Source organism: Lacerta agilis, chromosome 13 (genome assembly GCF_009819535.1).
Source record: "Lacerta agilis isolate rLacAgi1 chromosome 13, rLacAgi1.pri, whole genome shotgun sequence".
Classification (NCBI taxonomy): domain Eukaryota; kingdom Metazoa; phylum Chordata; class Lepidosauria; order Squamata; family Lacertidae; genus Lacerta; species Lacerta agilis.
Window position 1 is genome coordinate 39,254,302 of NC_046324.1, and position 23,150 is coordinate 39,277,451.

The 23,150-nt window shown below is 42.6% G+C and overlaps 1 protein-coding gene across 1 annotated transcript; it reads left to right on the forward strand.

Annotated features, from left to right (window-relative positions):
* The first annotated feature begins 3,270 nt into the window (after positions 1-3,270).
* Positions 3,271-22,648, forward strand: LOC117056785 (acyl-coenzyme A synthetase ACSM3, mitochondrial-like). The gene is made up of 14 exons (XM_033167418.1): positions 3,271-3,384; positions 10,476-10,693; positions 11,658-11,868; positions 11,967-12,177; positions 12,855-12,998; positions 14,865-15,021; positions 16,021-16,100; positions 16,674-16,797; positions 17,687-17,767; positions 17,924-18,025; positions 19,477-19,604; positions 20,358-20,457; positions 21,322-21,441; positions 22,550-22,648. Exons 2-14 carry the CDS (start codon positions 10,490-10,492, stop codon positions 22,634-22,636), a joined length of 1,749 nt encoding a protein of 582 aa, XP_033023309.1. The 5' UTR covers positions 3,271-3,384; positions 10,476-10,489; the 3' UTR covers positions 22,637-22,648.
* The last annotated feature ends 502 nt before the right edge of the window (positions 22,649-23,150 follow it).

Here is a 23,150-nt window from a genome sequence, read left to right on the forward strand (position 1 = left end):
AGAACACAAAGAGGAATGAAGAGGGCAGAGCAAAGAGGGATAAGACGAAGCAACCTTAAGCTACTGGGGAAGAAGTCTTAGAGAGCAGCAGGAAGGCAGGAACCTTCAGTCCTCACAACTGGGGCCTCATTAGGACAAGACCTACTGGGAAGAGTTGCTGTGACCACTAGGCCTGTGCTGTTTTGGTTTCTTTGAAGAAAGAGTTAAATTCACTGGCACCGGGTGTTTTTTATTGCTGACATGCTCCAGTCTCCAGCTGCTAACAAATAACAGCAGCAATTGCAGAAGCTGCTAGGTCCAAGCTCTAGCATCTCCAGGTAGGGCTGGGAGAGACTCTCTGCCTGGATTTCTGGAGAGCTACTGCCTATCAAGTGTAGGTAGTACGAGCTGCGTAGAGCAATGGTCTGGCTCCGTTAAATGTAGCTTCTGCTGCCCCTATGAAGCTCACTAACAAGGCTTGAAGTTAACAGTCCTCTGAGTGGTGTCATCTGTGCAGAAGGGTTGCCAAATGCAGAAGAGCTGTCTTTATCAGATTTTGAGGTAACTGAAGCAGTAATAGATGAAATCTTCTCAATGGGGAGGGGATAGGTTCCTATACAGCATTTGAAGTAATACACAGAACTGTCTAAAGAGGGGTGCGGCCCATAAGACCACCAAGCTTGCATTCATACCATACATTTAAAGTGCTATGGTAGCACTTTAATAACCCATTACTTTCCCCCACAGAATTCTGGGAGCTTTAGCTTTCTAAGGGTATGGAGAGTAGTTAGTAGGCCCCTATTGCGTGGACAGGCGGAGTCCCCCAACCCCCAGGCGACCCCCGAGTGGAATAATGACACAAGACAACGTGCTATGGGATTAAAATTGGCCACAACTTTATTAAGATTCAGATGTAGGGAGACCTTGGCTCAGGCATTGGGCGTTTATCCTTCCCAGCCCCCAGCCAGGGATCTGGGAAACTTCAGGGTTATCCAGAATGTCCGGGGATTGGGCTAGCTCTGGAGAACATATGTTGAAGCAGATAGCCTGCCCCGCCCCCAATTTGCTGCCACTGGTGGGGGAGAGGAATGACAACCTCTCAGCGTATGGTCAATGCCTCCCCCCCAATACCCCTTTAACAGGAACCCTGGTATCGCCGCCGCACTGGGGGCGTGGAGTCACCCCCCCACCCACCACTCACCACATTTAGGAAGATGACTAAAGGATTCCGCCTAATGCCTGGAACCGCCAAAGTTGTTACGAATTGCTACGGGAAAGGCAAAACCTGCCAATGCAGGGAAATTCCTTTCTGGCCCTTCAAAAGCGGCCTTCACATAGCAGCGCCTGCGTACCTGTGGAGAAGAGGTTAACCTGCAAAAATAAGCGTTAATTGAGGGAGTGGAGGGTGGGAGAAGCTCTGGAGCCCGACTGCTGCTTCCTGGTAAGCTACACCTTCTATTGTGTGGGCTAGGTAGTCCCTCCCCTTACCTGGCCAATCCCCTGGCAACACCTCCCCCAGGCGGGATTGGGCGCTTAGCTGGGGTAGGCGGAGACCCCAGGTATCCCTCCTGGGGGAAGGCACAGCCAGTCCAAACTAGCAGGTGTCGCCTAGGAGCTCAAGGGGCTGCGTGTGACCATGCAAACATTGCCCCCCATTGGATGTGGGGAGCGATCATTCCCATCCGAGAGCTACAATTCCCATAGTTCCCCATGAAGAGTGATTGATCGTTAAACCACTCAGGGAACTGTAATTCTGGGAGGGAAATCAGGACCTCTTAAGAACTCTCGCTCCTCGAATTCTTTGGAGGAAGCCATGACTGTTTAAAGTAGACCATAGTGCTTCAAATGGGAAAAGATGATAACTGTGCTCGTGCCATTTCTAAAAGTGAGCCCAACCCTGAGAAAATGGTGGAGAATTTCTCATCCCCCAGGAGAATTTCTATGAAGTGAGTCTCCCCATCACAATTTCTCTGCCAACAAATAAAGTGAGGAACTTCAAGAGTCCATTTGCATGCAGCCTTCAATTTATCTACCAACGAACCTGAACTTTAGACACAAGGCTGCTCTGAACCTTAACACTGAGGTCAACATGAAACTGACAAGTTCAAATCAGGGCGAGGTGGCAGCTGAGTTTGAAGGAGGATTGATTAACTTGGACGAGGCTCTGTTCTGCAGACCTCTGCAAGTTTTTGTATTACAAATGGATGACCAAGTAAAACTAGTAGATGAAAAGCGAGGCACATTGAGCAATCCCATGCCACTGGCTGATCCTTTCCAACTTTCTGGCTACATTCTGGAACCTCTAGTTCCATTCAGTTCATAGTTTGAGTCCTACCCTCCAGAACTTAATCCATCTTCCATGTGACAACCTTTTAGATAATGGAAGATGGCTATCATATCTCCTCTCAGCCTCCTCTTTTGCAGGCTAAACACACCCAACTCCCTCAAGTGTTCCTCACAATGCTTGCTTTCCAGACCCTTGATCAACTTGGTTGCCCTCCTCTTCACACATTCCAGCTTTTCAATATCCTTCTTAAATTGTGGTACCCAGAACTGGACACGGGGCTCCAGGTATGGTCTGACCAAGGCAGAATAGAGCTGGACTATTATTATATGAGATCTAAACAGAACCCCAAGCCAGTAATCTGGCTGTTGCATTTTGGGCCAATTTAAGTTTTTGAGTTGTTTTCAACGGCTGCCTCATGCAGAGTACATTGCAACAACCCAATCTGGAAGTTACCAGAGCATGTAAATAATGTCACAATAGCTTGCATTTCAGTTCACATTTTTTTTTTTTTTTTTTTGTTTTGGGAAGTGTGAATTTGGTAATTAACTCTCAAATACAAACTGAGCTGAACCTCTTTTTCATTACTAATGAAAATAGTACAAAACGTTGAAAAGGTCTGTGACCTCCTTCAAAAGGAAACCAAACCAGCACCCCAGAACTGATCACCACTTGATTCACCACTTGAAGAACTAGGGCAAGCCCAGCAAGACCTTTAATGGAACAGGAGAGGCCACCATTTCGACCTTTCAGAGTCAAGAAAAGAGTACCGCCATCTCTGGATTTGCTAAGCCTCTCTACTCCATTTCCCCTTATCCAACCTGCATTCATTCCCCAATGACTTTTGAAAAGAAGAAAAAAGGTGTATCCTACATTTCAGCATAAATTAATTTGGAGGAAAGAACGGGGGCCTTTCTGCAAGTATGTGGCGATCTAGTCAAACATTAACTTTTGACTTACATCAGACCACAAAAAATATATATTCAAGTTCTCAAATGTCAACCGATGGATCTCTGATAAAAGTTAATGTTTATGTACTGCTTGCTGTTTAATTCAGTTCTCAAAAACCCTGGTGAATTTCCTTTTGAAGTGCTCTCTGCTATTCCAGAGTGTGGATTGTGGTAAGTTGTCTGCATGTTTATACAGAGATTCTAGTTTCTGAGTTGTATAAGGTCGTCTAGGTATGTGTCTAACAATAAAACTATGTTGTTAAAGCAATCAGATCTTACATAAAACATGTAGGTACCAACGCCCAACTAAAGATAGTCACAAAAGCAGTCACTTTGAAATGAGCTGTAACTAATATACATAGATGTTTTCCAGTTGTTTCAAGAAAGCATTAGCCACAGCTCAACTAACTAGGAGTGCTTTCAGACTGTTGCTCTTTTTGGGTAGGATTCAGTCACATAGCTGCAAATTCAGGATGTGCCATTGGCGTTGATTTTGTGCTCTTGTACACCAAACCCAGTTTCCAAAGCCACCGCAAAACTGGATTTTTTTAAATACAAAAAACGCAATAAAGGAATGTGATGGGAAAATGCACTGAGGGGTGTTGAATAACAGCTGCTTGGCATAACATCAGACAATATAAGCAAGTCAGGATGAGTGCTCAGTAAACAACCGGCATTGTCTACCCCGACAAGTGTCTGCAATCCAATCACTATGGATGCTTAATAAACAATGTGGAACCACCCTCTAGTTCAGCTAGATTATATTTATTTAGAGACTCTTGTTACATGTTACATTCCCATGTTGTTTTCGAAGAATGGTGCTTAGGAAGTAGCCAGGAGCTGTGTGTTTGTAAAATGTCAGGATGGTCCAGTCAGTGGTGCTCTTAAGGAGTGGTCTATACATAAGAATGTAAAATGTTGTCAGGGGGTAGATCTACACACTGGGGTGTGTGTTATAAATAAGTCAGAAATTAAATCGTTATAACAAAAAAAACCGCTATGGAAAATCGCTTACAGTTTTATTTGCTGTCTGGCGCCATCTGGTGTTGCATGTTTATAGCACATTCAAAAGGCTGATTCCAGGTTCTGCAGTTTGCATGGCTGCCAATAGGAGGCCCCACCAACTGCAGCACGAGGAACAGCAGTGCAGCCCAGCAAGCTGTTTAACAGAGCTGGGGGGGGGGGGCTTGAAGCACCTGCCCCACTCCATTAAACGTGTCCACAGCAAGGTTTAGCAACCCACTGGGTGAAGTGCCTTCATGCACACACTCACACATCAGTTGAAATACTACCAGCTTTTGAATTTCACTGCTTGCCCTTTTCACATTTTGTGTGAACGATAATATCATTTGTAGGTATAGCTGGATCTGCAATCCTATATTCACTTACCTGGGAGTAAGTCCTATTTAACTCAGTGTGGATTACTCCTCGGTAGACATGCCTTCTCTGAAGATGTTTTATTACCAAGATGGCGAGGTCTAACTTCTCTTAGATCAGATCAAGCCTTCCCCTGGATTCTCAATGGATGCATGCCTGCCCCTTCCCCAGAATTCTGCTCATGAATAAATGAAAGTGGATGAAATTATCATATTTCTTGAGCCTTTCAGTAGAAGCAACACGTGATTTGATTGGAGGGGGGGAGAAAATTGATTTTTAAAAGCCTCCAGCAGACAATGATGTAATCTCTTTAGTTTTCAGTAATTTGAAAACCAGGCAAGGATATTATACAGGCACTGCTTGCCTGTCCTTAAACTCCCTCTCTGAAAAATATATAATTTCGGGTAACAAGGGTTTCCCATCAGTGATGCTTATTCAATTCAATTCAATTCAATTCAACACCTTTATTGGTATATATAAGACAATAAAATCATAAAAGAAAAAGGCCATCCATATGCATTATATTTATATTACATACAGTAAAAAGAGGATGCTCCTCAGCCTATTATGTAGATCGAACAGCCCCTGATATAACTTCAAAGATCCTGATCAGAAATTGTACCAAAGCTCTAGTGAGTGTTGGGGAGTCATCTCTCAAAAGGAACTGCACCTTGAGTTGTTTGTTAGGTGGGGCCTCAAGCCATAGAGAGCACGGGGGATGTTAAAAAGAGGACAGTCCAGAATTATGTGGTCTAGAGAGTCGGGTACATTCTGGCCACAGGTGCAGAGTCAATTCTGGAAAGGAATGCTTATTTGTTAGGGACATCAGCAGTAAAACAGGACTTTTCAGTGGGGCATGTGGAATTCCTCCTCATATTTATTTATTCAATATGTATGCAACTTTCCTCCTGGTGCAGAACCTAAGGTGGCTTACAGCGTAAATTAAAACAGATGAAGCTTCAAAGTATAAATATTAAAACCAATTACCGGTAAATAGGTAAACTTGTTTTAAAAAGCACTGGAAACACTTAAAACCATTCAAATTCTCACACACGCTCAAAAGAACATCACCCACCTCAGAAGACCCCGCCAGTTCGTGGTCAAAGGCCTGTTGGAACAAAGAAATCTTTGGCTGGCAGCAAAAGGAAAGCCCAGAGGGGGCCAGCCTAGTCTCATGGAAGAGAGTCCCACAGTCTGGGAGCAACCACCAAGAAGGCCCTCTTACCTTCTCACCCAATGTGCCTACAAAAGTGGCAGAACCGAGAGAAAGGCCTACAGAAAACATTCTTTTTTCAAAGGCACCAAATGTGTACTAAATGTGTCCTTTAGAGAAAAGTGTGCCCAAATATACATCTAAATGGGGAACCGTTGAGGGGGTTGGGTATGTTGACCTGGAGAAGAGGAGACTTAAGAGGTGAAAGGATGGCCACCTTCAAATATCTGAGGGGCTGTCACAAAGAAAATGGAGCAAGCTGTTTTCCGGCTGCTCCAGATGGTAGGCACTGAACCAATGGGTCCAAATTACAAGAAAGGAGGTTCCGACTAAACATCAGGAAGAACTTTACAATGGTAAGAGCTGTTCAGCCGTGGAGTGAGCTGCCTTGAAAGGTGTTTAAAAAACAGACATTGGATGGCCAACTGTCAGGGGTCCTTTAGCTGGGATTCCTTCACTGCAGGGGGTCTGACTAGATGATGATTAGGGTCACTTTCAACTCTACAATTCTTGGATTCCAGGATTCTTTGAAGCTGGAACCCAGCCCAGTAGCAAATTGGCAATTGGAACATTATGCACAGTTTGGCTCCCGTTTCAACACTGAAAGAGGTATATAGAGTACAGTAACTCTGAATTCCCACCCCCAAGTACACATTCTGTCTATGGAGTGAAGTTGCATTTCCACTGGACCTACCTGTAGGTAGGTAGCCATGTTGGTCTGCCATAGTTGAAACAAAAAATAAAATAAAAAAATTCCTTCCAGTAGCACCTTAGAGACCAACGAAAGCTCATACCAATAACAAACTTAGTTGGTCTCTAAGGTGCTACAGGAAGGAATGTTTTTATTTTTTTATTTTATTTCCATTGGAGTTCCACTTTGCAGTTTTGTCACTGGAATTTGTTCAATGCATACATATATTTCTTTCTTCTTCTTTTTTAAAATATTTTTATTAAAGATTTTCTTGGTTTACAGAGGTAATGCAATGTCTCTCTCGTATTTTTCCAAATAACATTTTTACAAATCGGTTGTTGTTGTTGAGACATTAGGGAGAGAAGGGGGAGAGAGGTGGGTGGGATGGGGAGATGGGTGGGGTAGGGTGACGATGTTTCTGTTTCACTTAATATGTGTAGAGTTTGGTGTCAGCGTTGTCTGTGCAGGTTCTCTGTTGTTCGCTTGTGCTCCTTTGGTGGTGAGAGAGGTCGGGGTTGGTGTAGGGTGTGATTGTTCTTTTGTGGTTGGCTGTGGTGTTCTTTGGTCTCCTGTGTGAGTGGGGTGGGACATACATATATCTCTGTCATTGGTGTTTTGTTTTCGTTCTTGAGCAGAATCTTGAATTATCATGTTTAATTCTTTTTTCTTTTTCTTTTCTTTTTTTAAAAATAAATTTTTATTAGTTTTCCAAATATACAACCAATCAATTCAACATCCAACACAAAATATATTCAACCATTGCTCCGCCGAGCTATGACTTCCCTCCCCCACGTCAGTTGGTTTTCTAGTCCAATCTTATCGCACAGTTTTTATTCCTCCATATTAACCTATGTCAAAGGTTTATTCCAATCCTACCAGTGTTTTCAAACTTTCTCTATTCAATCTTAAGTACTCCACAAATTTACTCCATTCTTTTCGAAACCTCGAGTCGTCCTGGTTTCTGACCCTGCCAGTCAGTTTTGCAAGTTCAGCATATTCCGCCATCTTCGTCTGCCACTCATCAATCGTTGGTAATTCCTGTAATTTCCATTTTTGGGCAAGCAGTATTCTCGCTGCAGTTGTTGCATACATGAACAGTCTTTTGTCCCTTTTAGCTATTTCATCTCCCATCAAGCCCAATAAGAAGGCCTCAGGTCTTTTTGGAAAAGTATATTTAAGCATCTTCTTAAGTTCATTGTAAATAGATTCCCAAAAGGCCTTGACCTTGCCACAAGTCCACCACATGTGATAAAAACTCCCTTCCTCCTGTCTACATTTCCAACACATCTTATCATGCATTCTATACATTTTTGACAATTTTACTGGAGTCAAATACCATCTGTACATCATCTTATAAAGATTTTCCTTCAAAGCTACACATGCAGTAAATTTCATCGTCTCTTTCCATAATTTTGTCCATGCATCATATTCTATATTATGCCCAAAGTCTATGGCCCATTTTATCATCACTTCTTTCGTCAACTCATCTTTAGTATACCATTCTAACAACAAATCATACATTCTTGTCAGAAATTTGCCTTTACCTTCTAATAGCTCAGTTTGTAGTCTAGATTTTTTCTCCTCGAAACCAATTTTTTTATCTTCTAACAACAGATTATTCACCTGGTGATACTGTGTCCATCCTGTAAAAGTATCTTCAATCTGGTGATATGGCTTTAACTTCCAACCTCTTTCTGTTCTCATTAACAACTCCCCATATGTAGACCTTTTACCTTCCATATTAACTTTCTTTAATGTAAGTACATCAATCGGTGAGATCCACCATGGGGTTTTTCTCTCCAGAAGTCTCTTATTCCTGTCCCACACTTCGAAGATGGCTCTCCTTATCACATGGTGCATGAAACCTTTATGAACTTTTACTTTGTCATACCAAAGATAGGAGTGCCATCCAAATCTATTATCATGTCCTTCTAGATCTAAGAGATCAGTATTCTGTAATGTCATCCATTCTTTTAACCAACACAGACAGGACGCTTCATAATACAACTTCAAGTCTGGTAGAGCAAAGCCCCCTCTTTCCTTCTTATCTATCAACAATTTGAATTTTATTCTTGGCTTCTGCCCTTGCCAGATAAATCTTGACAATGTTTTTTGCCATTCTTTGAATTGTCCTGTCCCTTTAATTATCGGAATCGTTTGGAATAAAAACAACATCCTCGGTAAAACATTCATCTTGATTGCAGCTATTCTTCCACTAAAGGATAGTTTAAATCTAGTCCAGACTTCTAAATCTTTCTTGATCTCTTTCCAAACTGGTTGGTAATTATCTTCAAATAGATTAATATTTTTGGGAGTTAACCAGATACCCAGATACTTCACCTTCTTTGCCAGTTTTTTGCTCTAATTCTTCTACTCTCTCTTTCTCCATATTCTTCACCATCATCTTTGTTTTGGTTTTGTTTAATTTAAAACCTGCAAGTTGACCAAATTTCTCCATCTCTTCTAATATTTTCGGAACACTGCTCTGGGGTTCTTCTACCGTTACCACCAAATCATCCGCAAAGGCTTTTAACTTAAATTCTTTTGCACCAACTTTAATTCCTCTTACTTCCGGGCAATTTCTCAATCTTTTAGCTAAAATCTCCAGGACCATTATAAATAATAACGGTGACAACGGGCTACCTTGTCTGGTGCCTTTTGTTATATCAAAGCTTTCTGTTATTTCATTGTTGACTATTAACTTTGCTCTTTGGTCTGAATATATCGATTCAATTCCTCTCAAAAAAGACCCCTCTATTCCCATTCCGACCATACTCTTCTTCATGAACTGCCAAGAAATATTATCAAAAGCTTTTTCGCATCAACAAACATTAACACCGCTGGTTTATCATTCCTGGTTTCCAGATACTCTATTACGTCAACAATATGTCTAACATTTTCTTTTAACTGTCTGCCAGGAAGAAAACCTGTTTGATCTTTATGGATTATTTCATTTAAAATTCCTTTCAATCTTGTGGCCATAATATCTGCGAAAAGCTTGTAATCATTGTTAAGTAAAGAGATTGGCCGATAGTTCTTAACACTTAATCGATCTGCCTCTTGCTTAGGTATTAAAGTTACATATGCTTCTTTCCATGTACTAGGGATCTTTCCACCTTTCATAATATTGTCCATTACTTCTTTCAGCACCGGAATCAGTTGCTCGCTGAGAGTCTTATAATATCTTGCCGACAGTCCATCTGGTCCTGGAGATTTCCCCAATTTCATTCTTTTGATCGCTTCTTGTATTTCTATCGCCGTAATTTGAGTATTTAAGTAATCCACCTTCTCTTTCGAGATTTTATCCAATTTGTATTTTTCCAAATATAAATCTATTTTCCTTCCATTCTCCTTCTCCTGCTGGTATAAGTTTTTATAGTATCTTTGAAAAGCTTTTTTAATTTCCTTCGGGTCTTCTGTTATGCCATCTCCAATTTCCAGTTTGTTAATTACATTCTGATTTTGCCTCTTCCTTAATTGCCAAGCCAATAGCTTTCCAATCTTATTAGCTGATTCAAAACTTTTCTGTTTCATCTGCTTGATTTTCCATTCAATCTCTTGATTCACCAGCATGGAGAACTGAGTCTGTAGCATTTTTATATTTTGTTTTAATTGGGTATCCATAGGTTTCAATATCAATTTCTTCTCGCAAATCATTAATTGACTCAAAATTTCTTGTTTCTTTTTTCTTTTTTCTTTCTCTGTTGACTATTCTTTTGAATCAAAAATCCTCGCATAACGGCTTTACTCGCATCCCAAAGCACATCAAGCCCGGTTCCTTTTCGTAGATTCAAATTAAAATAATCAATTATTTCCTGCTTCGCCTTATTCACTACTTCTGGATCCTCGAATAAACTTTCATTCATTCTCCATCTGATGGGACTTTTCTCTTTGCTCTTCAATTCTAAATCAATCGAATTGTGATCTGACAATGTCCTTGGCGTTATCTTCTTTTTCTTTTCTTTTTGGTTTCCCATAAAGGCAGGATCGTTTTCATGGCAGGGGCAAGGAAGCTCCTCTCCAGAATTCCACTTTTAAAGTCTCTTAGTGCCTTCAAGTTGCCTTGTAGAATCATGAGTCAACCTTGCAGTGGATCTCCAGCTCTGGATTTCTCAGACACCGAAGCCCTCTACAAAAATGTGCCAGTGCATTTTAATTTTGCAAGAGATGTCCTGGATCAATGGAGCCAAAAGGAAAAGGTAAGGGACTGTATCTGTCATGATTTCCTAGTATTATCAGTCAGTCATGGTGATCTTTATTGTTTATAACAAACGGTCATTGAATATATAGATCTCAAAACAAACTATATGTCAACAAAACATATATTGGCATTAATTTTCAGCAAATCATCGAAACCTAAAGTTGCAACGTTCCCCATTTCATTTACATTAAGAAGTGAAATCCCTTTGGTAGTCAAAACTGTTTTGAGTCAATAAAAAAGAGTAGCGTGGTAACTTACTCACTGCTAGCTAGAGTTGAGAAAAGTTGTCCTGTTTGGCTTTTCTTGGTTTCTCATTTTTCCTGCCTAAAAATGTCTGCATGGAATTAATCAGCATTTTAGTTTGAAAGTTTTCGTCTAACCCTTAAAGGTAAAGGGACCCCTCACCATTAGGTCCAGTCGTGGACAACTCTGGGGTTGCGGCGCTCATCTCGCTTTATTGGCCGAGGGAGCCAGCATACAGCTTCCAGGTCATTCTGGCGAACCAGAGCAGCGCACGGATACACCGTTTACCTTCCCGCCAGAGTAGTCCCTATTTATCTACTTGCACTTTGATGTGCTTTCGAACTGCTAGGTGGGCAGGAGCTGGGACTGAGCAATGGAAGCTCACCCAATCACAGGGATTCGAACCGCTGACCTTCTGATCAGCAAGCCCTAGACTCTGTGGTCTAACCCTTACATCCTATTTCATATTTTATCTATAGTTTGATTAATTTTATGCCTACCTGCTCAAAAAAGTAGGCATAAATTAATCAAACTATAGATAAAATATGAAACAGGATGTAAGGGATAGTTTGATTTTATTGGTGTCTTCTTCAGAATATTTTATAGGGATTTTTCTAAACCGCTGAGAAACCTTTTGCTGATTATTTGGTATATAAATCTTGTTAGAGAGATAGCTAAGTAAAATAGCTTCCTTTTTTTTCATCCTTTGTGCCTGATAGGATGGGAAGAGACCTTCCAATCCTGCCCTTTGGTGGGTAAGTGGGAAAGGCGAGGAGGTGCGGTGGAGCTTTGAGGAGCTGGCATTCTTATCCAGGAAAGCAGCCAACGTCCTCTCCAAAGCTTGCAATTTGCAGAAGGGAGATCGAACCGTCATCATCCTCCCAAGGGTGCCTGAGTGGTGGCTGATCAGTGTGGGCTGCATCAGAGCAGGTCAGTCAGGTTCCCTCTGTGCTAGGAACCGACAGAAAGATCCATTTTCTCTGTGTCTTCCTCTCCTTTATTTAAATCACACTTCGTTTTGCTCCTAGGTGTCACCTTCATCCCAGCCACAACCCTGTTGACTGCTAAAGACATATTGTACCGGCTCCAAAAGTCTCAGGCCAAATGTATAGTTACAAATGAGGCCTTGGCTCCATTGATCGACTCTCTTGCATCTGATTGCCAGTTACTGAAAACTCGGATGTTGGTCTCCAAAGGCACCAGCAGAGAAGGATGGCTGAACTTCCATGACCTGCTGAAGTGAGTATCTCTGCTGCCTTGTTAAGCAAGTCAGGGATAAGTCAAAGAGTGAGATACAGAAAAACCTGGTATCTGCAGTCTTCATCACCTACATCAGGAAGGTAGCCAATTACTTGCAGACATTTGTATAGCGGACAAAAGTGTATACCAAAAAAATGTATTTTGGGAGGAGTGTAAACTAAAATGTTGCAGAATTTTCATGGGATTTTTTTTTAAAATTTTAAGTACAGTGGTACCGTCCTCCTTACGAATGCTTTGGGTAACGAGCTCCGCTAACTCGGAAATAGATGCTCCTGGTTGAGAACTTTGCCCGGGATGCGAGCGGAAGTTGCGTGGCGGTGCAGCAGCAGTGGGAGGCCCCATTAGCAAAAGTGTGCCTCATGTAAAGAACAGTTTCGTGTGAAGAATGGACCTCCGGAACAAATTAAGTTTGTAACCGGAGGTACCACTGTGTATGAATCACAAGCTGATTCAAAAATGCGAGGAACTTGAGTTAATTTGAATGGAATATCTTGGATGAGGTCTTCCCACTGCAACATTTTATTACAGTTCCCACTTATTCGTTTTCTATTGGAATCCTAATTTCCCAGAATACCTTAGGCTTACAAGATCACAGACCATTGATTTTGATTACACCTACCTCATTCTTACTGCTTGCCCACTTTTCTGTTTTAAAGTACTGCAGACGGTGATCATCAGCCTGTCAAAACAAGGAGTCAGGATCCAATGACCATCTACTTTACCAGTGGAACCACAGGTTATCCCAAAATGGTGGAACACTCCTGCAGCAGTTTGGGGATTGGGCTGACAGTTGTTGGAAGGTATCTGTTGTTTAGTCGTTCAGTCGTGTCCGACTCTTCGTGAGTGACCCCATGGGCCAGAGCACGCCAGGCACTCCTGTCTTCCACTGCCTCCCACAGTTTGGTCAAACTCATGTTGGTAGCTTCGAGAACACTGTCCCACCATCTCCTCCTCTGTCGTCCCCTTCTCCTTGTGCCCTCCATCTTTCCCAACATCAGGGTCTTTTCCAGGGAGTCTTCTCTTCTCATGAGGTGGCCAAAGTATTGGAGCCTCAGCTTCAGGATCTGTCCTTCCACTCAGGGCTGATTTCCTTCAGAATGGATAGGTTTGATCTTCTTGCAGTCCATGGGACTCTCGTGAGTCTCCTCCAGCACCATAATTCAAAAGCATCAATGCTTCAGCGATCAGCCTTCTTTATGGTCCAGCTCTCACTTCCATACATTACTACTGGGAAAACCATAGCCTTAACTATACGGACCTTTGTCGGCAAGGTGATGTCTTTGCTTTTTAAGATGCTGTCTAGGTTTGTCATTGCTTTTCTCCCAAGAAGCAGGCGTCTTTTAATTTCATGACTGCTGTCACCATCTGCAGTGATCATGGAACCCAAGAAAGTGAAATCTCTCACTGCCTCCATTTCTTCCCCTTCTATTTGCCAGGAGGTGATGGGACCAGTGGCCATGATCTTAGTTTTTTTTATGTTGAACGTCAGATCATATTTTGCGCTCTCCTCGTTCACCCTCATTAAAAGGTTCTTTAATTCCTCCTCACTTTCTGCCATCAAGGTTGTGTCATCAGCATATCTGAGGTTGTTGATATTTCTCCCGGCAATCTTAACTCCAGCTTGGGATTCATCCAGTCCAGCCTTTCGCATGATGAATTCTGTGTATAAGTTACATAATCATGGAGACAATATACAGCCTTGCCGTACTCCTTTCCCAATTTTTAACCAATCAGTTATTCCATATCCAGTTCCAACTGTAGCTTCTTGTCCCACATAGAGATTTCTCAGGAGACAGATGAGGTGATCAGGCACTCCCATTTCTTTAAGAACTTGCCAGAGTTTGCTGTGGTCGACCCAGTCAAAAACTTTTGCGTAGTCAATGAAGCAGAAGTAAATGTTTTTTTTGGAAGTTATCTATCTCTTTCTAAATCTTCAGGGGCAACAAACACAACAGAAAGTCCCATGGCAGTTTAAAGAATGACTATTTAATTATAGCAAGAACTTTTATAGGCATGATGGAATGGCTGTAATCTTTGTTTTAAGCTTAAGTCACAATAAAGCTGCAACATGGCCACCTACCTGTAGCTGCAGTTCTTAGTCATCCAAAGGAGAACCCCCAAGCACAACATTTTAAATTAAGTGCACATTACCACAGCTTTGAACAATTTCCATCTCTCCACCTCCCCCATTCTAGCACCTGCTGTCCTTTAAGTCTTAAAATCAAAAGATCTGATCCCATATCTTTTCACCCTGTCTAGTTTGTTCTTCAAACATAAGTAAGTCTAATAAATGTAACTGAGCAGTCGTAGTGTTTGCCTCCTTATTGTCTTGGAATATGTTTAGTAGGGCCAGTTCTGGGCTGATTTCTAATACTTGCATAGTTATTTTACATATTTCTTGTATGGCTGTTGTCCAGAATAGTTGGATTTGGGGGCATTCCCACCACATGTGTAGGTATGTGCTTGTGGAGGTGCACCCTCTCCAGCATTTTGGTAAGGGTCCTGGGCGTATTAGCGCTAATTTCCTTGGTGTTAGGTACCACCTGTAGGTGAGTTTCAGGGTGAGTTCTCTCCTTCTCGTTGATATGGATTTAAAGGGGGGGTTTAGACCACATTCTGGTCCACTGGGTGGGTTTAATCTCATAGCCTGTGTCATCTTCCCACAGGTACTGGATGGACCTGAATCCTTCCGATGTGATCTGGGGTTTCTCCGACACAGGCTGGATCAAATTCGTCTTCAGCAATTTGTACCCTTCGTGGATCCAAGGGGCATGCATCTTTCAGCACGGCATGCTCCAGTTCGAGCCAACGACTGTTCTCAATGTAAGGCTAACACTGCCTTATTCAAAAGGCAGGAAGCATTGGGGCAGAAGACCAAGGTGATTCGGGGAGTTGCTCTGCCAACAGAGATCCTGAGTTTTCTCCTTGAACTCCAAACCCAGAAAAGTGGTTGGGAATTTGCTTTGCATTCAGACGCTTCTGGGTTCAATCCCTGACATCTCTAGGTAGGTCTGGGGAAGATTCCCTGTCTGGAACCCCGTGGAGTTGCTTTCAATCAGCGTAGACAAAGTTAAGCTAGATGGACCAATCTGACGCAGTATAAGGCAGTTTCCTTTGCTCCATAATAGCCTTGCCTGCCTTTCAAGAGCTTTCTGGGGTCTCCAACAGAGGTCTTTCCCCAATACCTCCTATCTCATCCCAGGGGTGGAGAACATTTGTCAGCATCAAGGGCCACATAGCCTTCTGGGCAATCTCCCAAGGGCCACTTGCCAGTGGTGGGTGGGGCCAGAAGGAAAAGTGGGTGGAGTAATAAATGTAAATCGAACCTTTGTACAATGGGGTATTTTCTACTCACTCATTCGCTTCTCTTCCTCCACTCTGGAAGTTCAAGAGGCATTATATGAGATTAAGGGAACATCCCAGACAGGTAAAACATTCAAGGAGGGTGCATAGCAGGGCCGGGGAGGGTTTTGGCCTGGAAAGAGTTGGAGATGTAGCTGGGGAGCATTCCAAGGGGTGGATAGAAAGGTCTGAAGGGCCACATTCTGCCCCAGTCTGAGGTTTCCCAGAGAGGCTAAGAATTTAACTGGGAATTTTCTGCATTCAAAGCTTTTCCCGCTGAGCAGTGGTCCCTCCCCAGACCACAATTCACTCTTTTTGAGTGAGGCAGTTTCCTCCCTTTCTGGGCAGAAGTAAAAAAAAAAACAATTCAACCTTGCAGGGAAATGTTTCAGACAAAAAGTTAAAAATTAACAATCAACCCTCGTGAGTCTTCTGGAATCACATGGTGCAATAGGAATGTGTTTGTGTTTCCCCCTCTAGACCCTCACCAAGTATCCAGTGACCACATTCTGTGGCCCCCCAACTGTTTATCGTATGCTTCTGCAGCACAATGTTGGCAGGTACGGCAAACCCTGCATGTTAGCATCTGTGCATTTTAAAACTCAACACTAAAGTAACTTCCTGCTTTTTTAAAAAAGTATACTTCCGAGTCCCTCTGCCTGGGTTTACAGAATCATAGATTCAAAGAACTGCAGAGTTGGAAAGGACACTGAGGGTCATCTAGTCCACCCCCTGCCTGTTTTTTCTTGCTTTTGCTTTAGTTTGTTTCCTATTAAATTCATCTCATTATTTATATTTCTTGCTTCCTTTGGACGTATTTCATAGAATCTTAGAAGTGTAGTTCACCTAGTCCAACCCTCTGCAATTTCATTTGCCGTTTCTTTATTTCTTGCATTTATAATATTTCCATTTTCCACTTCTTGCTTGCATTTGATAGCATTTTAAAAATAAATTCTGAACTCAATCCCACCCTAACCTGAGCATTGGCCAAGCTGTCTGGGACAGATGGGCATTCGAGTCCAACATTACACCAGCACTAGGTGTGCTAACTGGGATGCTACTGCATGCTTCTATAACTTGCTATGGAGGCAATAATCACTGTTGACTCAGAGCTTCTTCATACCCTCATGCAGATACCAGTTCAAGAGCCTGAGACGGTGTCTGAGCGGTGGAGAAGGCAACAGCCCTGAAGTGATGGAGCAGTGGAAAGCGCAGACAGGAGTGGGAATCCGTGAAGGCTATGGGCAGACAGAGACTGTATGTTGGCATTTGGCCATGTATCTATAGAATCACAGAATCACAGAATGGCAGAGTTGGAAGGGAGCCCAATAGTCATCTAGTCCCCCCGCTGCGATGTAGGAAACCTGCCCACTGCCGTCCCCGGGTGGGCTCGAACCGCCAACCTTCTGGTTAACAGCCAAGCGCAGCTGGCCCATTGTACCAGCAGAAGCTTATCAAATCCAAATGCATGCTTTCCCCCAGAATGCCCCACCTGGGAGAATGCACCTCCATCCATATTGGAGAGAATGGAATGGAGTGCCCTGGAAAAGGGCATGGCTGGCTGGTTGGAACCCTGTATAGGAAAAGTATACCTGAAGGAACGTCTCCACCCCCATTGTTCAGCCCAGACACTGAGGTCCACCTCCAAGGGCCTTCTGACAGTTCCCTCACTGTAAGTGGTAAAGTTATAGGGAACCAAGCAGAGGGGCTTCTTGGAAGTGGCACTGACCCTGTGTAATGACCTCCCAACAGATGACAAGGAGATAAATGACTACACAACTTTTAAAAGATGTCTGAAGGCAGCCCTGTATCGGGAAGTTTTTTTTAATGTTTGACATTTTATTATGTTTTAATATGTACTGGGAGCCGCCCAGAGTGGCTGGGGAAACCCAGCCAGGTGGGCAGGGTATAAATAATAAAATGGTGGTGGTTGTTGTTGTTGTTGTTGTTGTTGTTGTTGTTCCATGCCGCAACTTCTCCTGCAGACTCCAGCTTGTACAGTCCATCACTCAGCTATGGCCCTTTGCCAAATCCATAAACGGACGATAGATAAAGTCAGCTGAAAATTCTCTAATCTGTTAAAAGCCATAGTTTCAAAGAGTGAGAGAGAAAAACCTGATTGAACATTTACCATTTCTTTACACAGACTATGTTATGTTCGACTAGGAGAGATATGAAAGTCAAGCCTGGCTTTGCTGGAACACCAGCTCCTCCCTTTGATGTCCAGGTAGGAATATTTATAATGCAGGGAAGCCATAACAGTCAGCCGTAATAACCCATGTTGCTTAAGTTAACACCATGGTGTGCCCATATTGCTCAACTAAAGAGACAAAACAGAAAAGCTCACATAACTGAACTGACAGTTGGGGTTCCATCTTTCTAGATAATAGATGAACATTGCAATCGCCTACCTCCTGGGGAAGAAGGAGACATTGCTGTTAAAATCAAGCCCAAACGGCCCTTGGGTCTCTTCACCTGCTATGTGGTAAGAAAGGAATCCTCTCAAATGATGGGGCAGCCTCCAAGGACTATAACAGAGGTGGGAACCTTTGGCCTTCCAGATGTTCCTGACTGGACCTCCCATCATCCCTCTCCATTGACCATGATTGCAAGGACTGTTGGGTGTTGTAGTAAAGCAACATTTAGAGGACCACCCCTAGAATAAAAAAGATATCGGGTGCTTTTTCAGCAGACGTTAATAAGGCTAGGTGGGGAACCTACAAACCCGTAAAATGCAAAGCAAGCTGGCAATCAGTTTAAATCATTTGTGGAGAACCTTTGGCCCTCTAGGTGTTGCAGAACTACAAATCCCATCTACCCCAGAAAACACAGCAAGCAAGCTGGGGATGATGGGGATTGTACAGGTGAAACTCGAAAAATTAGAATATCGTGGATAAGTCCATTTATGTAAGCAATTGTTTTCATTAGCTACTGGAGTTTAATATATGAGATAGACACATGACATGCAAAGCCAGATATGTCAAGCCTTTGTTTGTTATAATTGTGATGATTATGGAGCACAGCTGATGAAAACCCCAAAGTTGAAATTGTTAATTTGGGGTTCTCATCAGCTGTACGCCATAATCATCACAATTATAACAAATAAAGGCTTGACATATCTCGCTTTGCATGTCATGAGTCTATCTCATATATCAGTTTCACCTTTTAAGTTGAATTACTGAAAGAAATGAACCTTTCCATGATATTCTAATTTTTCGAGTTTCACCTGTAGTTTGGGGCCAAAGGTTCCCTACATCTGGTTTAAACCAAATAAGTAAGGGGAAATATGATGGAGCAAAAATTGCTAGGAGAGTTCATACATCAAAAATTATGAGGGAGGGGGGATTTTACCCCACCTTACTGAAAGATGAACACAACGAAACAGGTCAGGAATCATAGCAGTGGATCGTCCCATTTAACAACGGAATGCCTGGATAGGCAGAAATGTCTTAGCCTGATGTCTAAAAGCTTGCAATGATGGTGCCAGGCATGTTTCCCTGGGGAGAGCATTCCAGAAACAAGGGGCCACCACTGAAAAAGCCCATTCTTGTATTGCCATTGTCCGCACCTTCCTTAGAGAAGGCACTCAGGGAAGGGCCCCTGCTAATGACAGCAGAATCCATGTAGTTTGATAGAGAAAGATATTAGCCATCATGGTTATATGCAGTCTCCAGGACCAGAAGTGCCATGAGCTGTATTCCATGCTAGTTCTTTGCAGTTAACCAAAGGTGAAAGTCCAAGCGTCTCTGTGTTAACCAAATGCAAAAGCCAACTTTTACCCAGGAAAGCACTCAATTTGAGATCTTAGAACGTTCTGTCTGTGTTGCTAGATCTGTGGTGGGCCTTTCCCAAATGCAGGATACCGACTGATGTTGCAGGAATCAAGAGATGAATGTGCCTTTGTAGCTTTGTTGATCTCCGCTGCATTGTTCTTAGGATGACCCTGAGAAAACAGCCGCAACAGAGCGTGGGGACTTCTACATCACCGGGGACAGAGGGATCATGGACGAAGAGGGATATGTCCAGTTTGTGGCAAGAGCCGATGACGTTATCTTGTCCTCTGGGTACTCTTTATTTTGTAAAAAAACAAACAAAAAACTCTGCAATGCAAATGTTGCAACACCGTTAAAACATTAGAAATCAAACCAGCACTGTCCCCTTATTTTATAACATCTATTCCATACATTTAAAGCACATTTCTTCCCTCAAAGAATCCTGGGAACTGCAGCTTTGTGAAAATTAAACTACAGTTGCCGGGGTTCTTTGGAGGAAGCTGTGGGTGGTTTTACTCAGAGTAAGCCCACCGAAATTAACAAACACAACTAAGTTAGGCCCATTAATGTAAATATGTGTGCTCTAAGTAAAATTTAGCTGAATGATACCCAATGTGCTTTAAATTCAAAGTAACGCTAAGGAGATGCTTCTGTTTGTCTCACAAAGCAATCTCCCCTCTTGTCTCCATGCTCTGTTCTGGGGTTTCACCTGACAGGTCCCGGTCCATCCCCCCAGCACACTTGGGGGTCTAGGGAGTGGAGAGAGGGGGGAGCCGTATTCCACTAGCAGAAACCTTTGTGCTGGCTTACACTCATGGCACCGTGCAGATGAATCCTTGCCCCTGGGGTGATGGGAGTTTTAGCTGAGCAATATCTCGAGGATCAAAGTCCTCCCCACACCTGAATCAGGGTAAGATCCAATCTTAGCCATATTCAGAGTAGACCCATTGAAATTAACAGACCTAAGTTAACCATGTTAGCACACACAAAGCTCTGCTTCAGGCTGATAGCTTGCCAAGATCTAACTTCTCCTTCAAATCCGAGGTATCGCATTGGGCCATCTGAAGTAGAAAATGCCTTGATGGAGCACCCGGCAGTGGCAGAAGCAGCCGTCGTCAGCAGCCCAGATCCCGTCCGAGGAGAGGTATGGTGCTCCCTTCTTCTTCATCATCATCTTCTTCTTCTTCTTCTTCAATATGTTTCTATTGAAAGATTTTCACTAAGTAACAAAAATACATCCAGTGTCTCTGTTTTCAAATCATTGAGTCCTTCATATAGGTCAGTTACAATCAGTTTGAGACATTTTTGTTATAGGCAATGTGGGGTTGTAGGCGACATGCAACTCCATCTGTAGTATAAGCATGGAAATTGGAGGTTAAAGCTTCTATGTTCCTGCTCAGTCTGTAGTCCAGGAGCTAAGTGTGGATGGGCAGCTTCTAGGTCTCTGCGCTTCCTTCTGAAGGTTGTTCATCTTTGGACTGGTCAGCCCTTCAAATACCTGCAGGGCCAATGGTGGTACCCAACACCTGAAAAAGAGGGCACCTTCACAATAGAGGGCTATCCCAAGACATCCTAGGAGTCTCATCTCGCTTCCTCCTTGTTTCGTTTTCTATGTACAGCAGGGGGCGGCTGTGTGTGCAAGAGAGCATTCAGTGATGTCTGAGCCCCACCAGCAGCCTCAGGTGGGATAGCCCAGACCTACATTCCCCATCTCAGCAAGAGCTAGATTTTTTTTTGTCAAAGAGGAAGGTGGGTACAGTTGATAGTATCATAGGAAGTTGCCTTATTCTGAGCCAGGCCATTGGTACATCTAGCCCAGTATTGTCCTCACAGTGGCATTCCAAGTTTGTAGGCAGGGTTCTACCACATCCCGACCTGAAGATGCTGGGGGACCTTCTGCAGGCAAAGCTCTAACCACTGAGCTACAGCCCTTTCCCTCATTTTCTCCCCTTCCACACACACAAGCATGATTATCAATTAACCTCGCCTCCATTCACCTTCATTGTAGGTTGTGAAAGCTTTCGTTGTCCTGTCACCAGTTTATCAGTCACATGACAAAGAAAAATTAATTCTTGAACTGCAAACGCATGCCAAGAAAGTGACGGCTCCTTACAAATACCCCCGAAAGGCAAGTACAGTGTTCAGAATTACTCGGCGTCAATCTCTAGATCTTGGGCAGAGGGAAAGACAATGTTCTTAAGAATGGATTAGGAATGATCCTAGGCTAGCAATGCTTCCAGACTCTGGTTTCAGACAAGAGTCACATCTCAAAGCAAACTTACCTAATTTGTGCTGTGTTTTGAAATTCATGCTGCTCTCAATTTTACAATGCAGTTGTCCAATGGAGTTGTGCATCCAAAATGCATATACTGGAGTAAATTTGCATAGAAGTGCAAAAGCGCACTATATTAAGGGGAGCTGATTTGCAAAAAAAAGAAAAAAGAAGTTTATATTTGAATAAATTTGCACACAAATGGTGGTGAATTTTCACGTGAACGTTTAGAAATGTTAATTCGCAAACCGATGTTGAAATGTGGAGAGCTGAATTTAGGATTGGAAAAACGAGAAACTGAGATAAATCAAAACTGACATATTCACCTGTCCTCTGGTTGCTGGGGATTGAACCTGAGACCTTTGGCATGGGGAAAAAGATGTGTTCTGCCACTAAGCTACAATCCCTCTCCAATGGTTCCTGTTTAAATGTGTATTATCTCTCTGAATATATATTATTGCTATAATCCACCCTTCACCAGTAGGTCTCAAGCTGGGTTACAACCATTTAAAATCCAAAATCAAAAACTTTAAACCTATTTTAAAACTCCAAGTTTGATACATTTCAACTGCCAGAGACCACTGCAGCATTAGGAGAAGTGCGAAATCAGTACATTTGTCCAAGACATGCAACTTGGGTCATTTCACAAAGGAATTTGCAACGCCTGAATTCCTCAACCATTCAGATGCAGAAATTCAGCTGCTGTGTTGTTGTTTTTTGCTGTGTGGAGCTGAAAGGAAGGTCAAAAACTCCCATTGCTAAGCCTCTGGCCGTTATACCCCAGATTCAAGGCCCAGCAGTCTTTCCAGGGGAGGTGGGGGACAGCTGGTCATCCTGTGTTTTGTTAGACTTGGGTTAAGATTCCTCTGTTCCGCAAAAGTTGGTTTCTCACAATGACTAAATGCAACTCCAATAAAAGTTGATGTGCTCAGTTTATCTCTCTCTTTTCAATCCTTCAAAACAGATAGAGTTTGTTCAAGACCTACCCAAGACAATTTCTGGGAAAATCCAGAGGAAGGAGCTGAGGCAGAAAGAGTGGGGGAAAGCCTAAGGAGACTATCAAAAAAGGACCGGTTGTCACAACAATATCACAGATGGATAGATGTAGATGCTCCATTTGTCTTGGTGGCTCTTGGGTTGCCATCATTGTACAAATTTCTAGTGTCTCTCATGGCTATAAAATAGGAATTTACAGCCTACGGGATATTAATTGGTCCTTCGTGGTCACTTAAATTTCTTTGCTGTATTATAAATTAATGGTTAATTACTGAAATGTTAGAGCTGTAAATGGTGTTATGTATTGTGGTTATTGTATTGCTGCTTTTGGGGTGTTACTCTTTTGTAAACTGCTTTGGATACAAGTTTGCAGAAAATGCAGTATAGAAATAACGTAATGATTATATAATTTCATTATTATTTTATCATTATGAGCTGAAGAATTTCACCTCTCCTGACAGTATATATCAGTATTGTCTTGACATATCTTAGGGAAGTAGCAAGAACTATATAATGCCAATCTGAATAAATATGGAAAGTTGGTTTACACAAAATAGTGTCTAATGAGC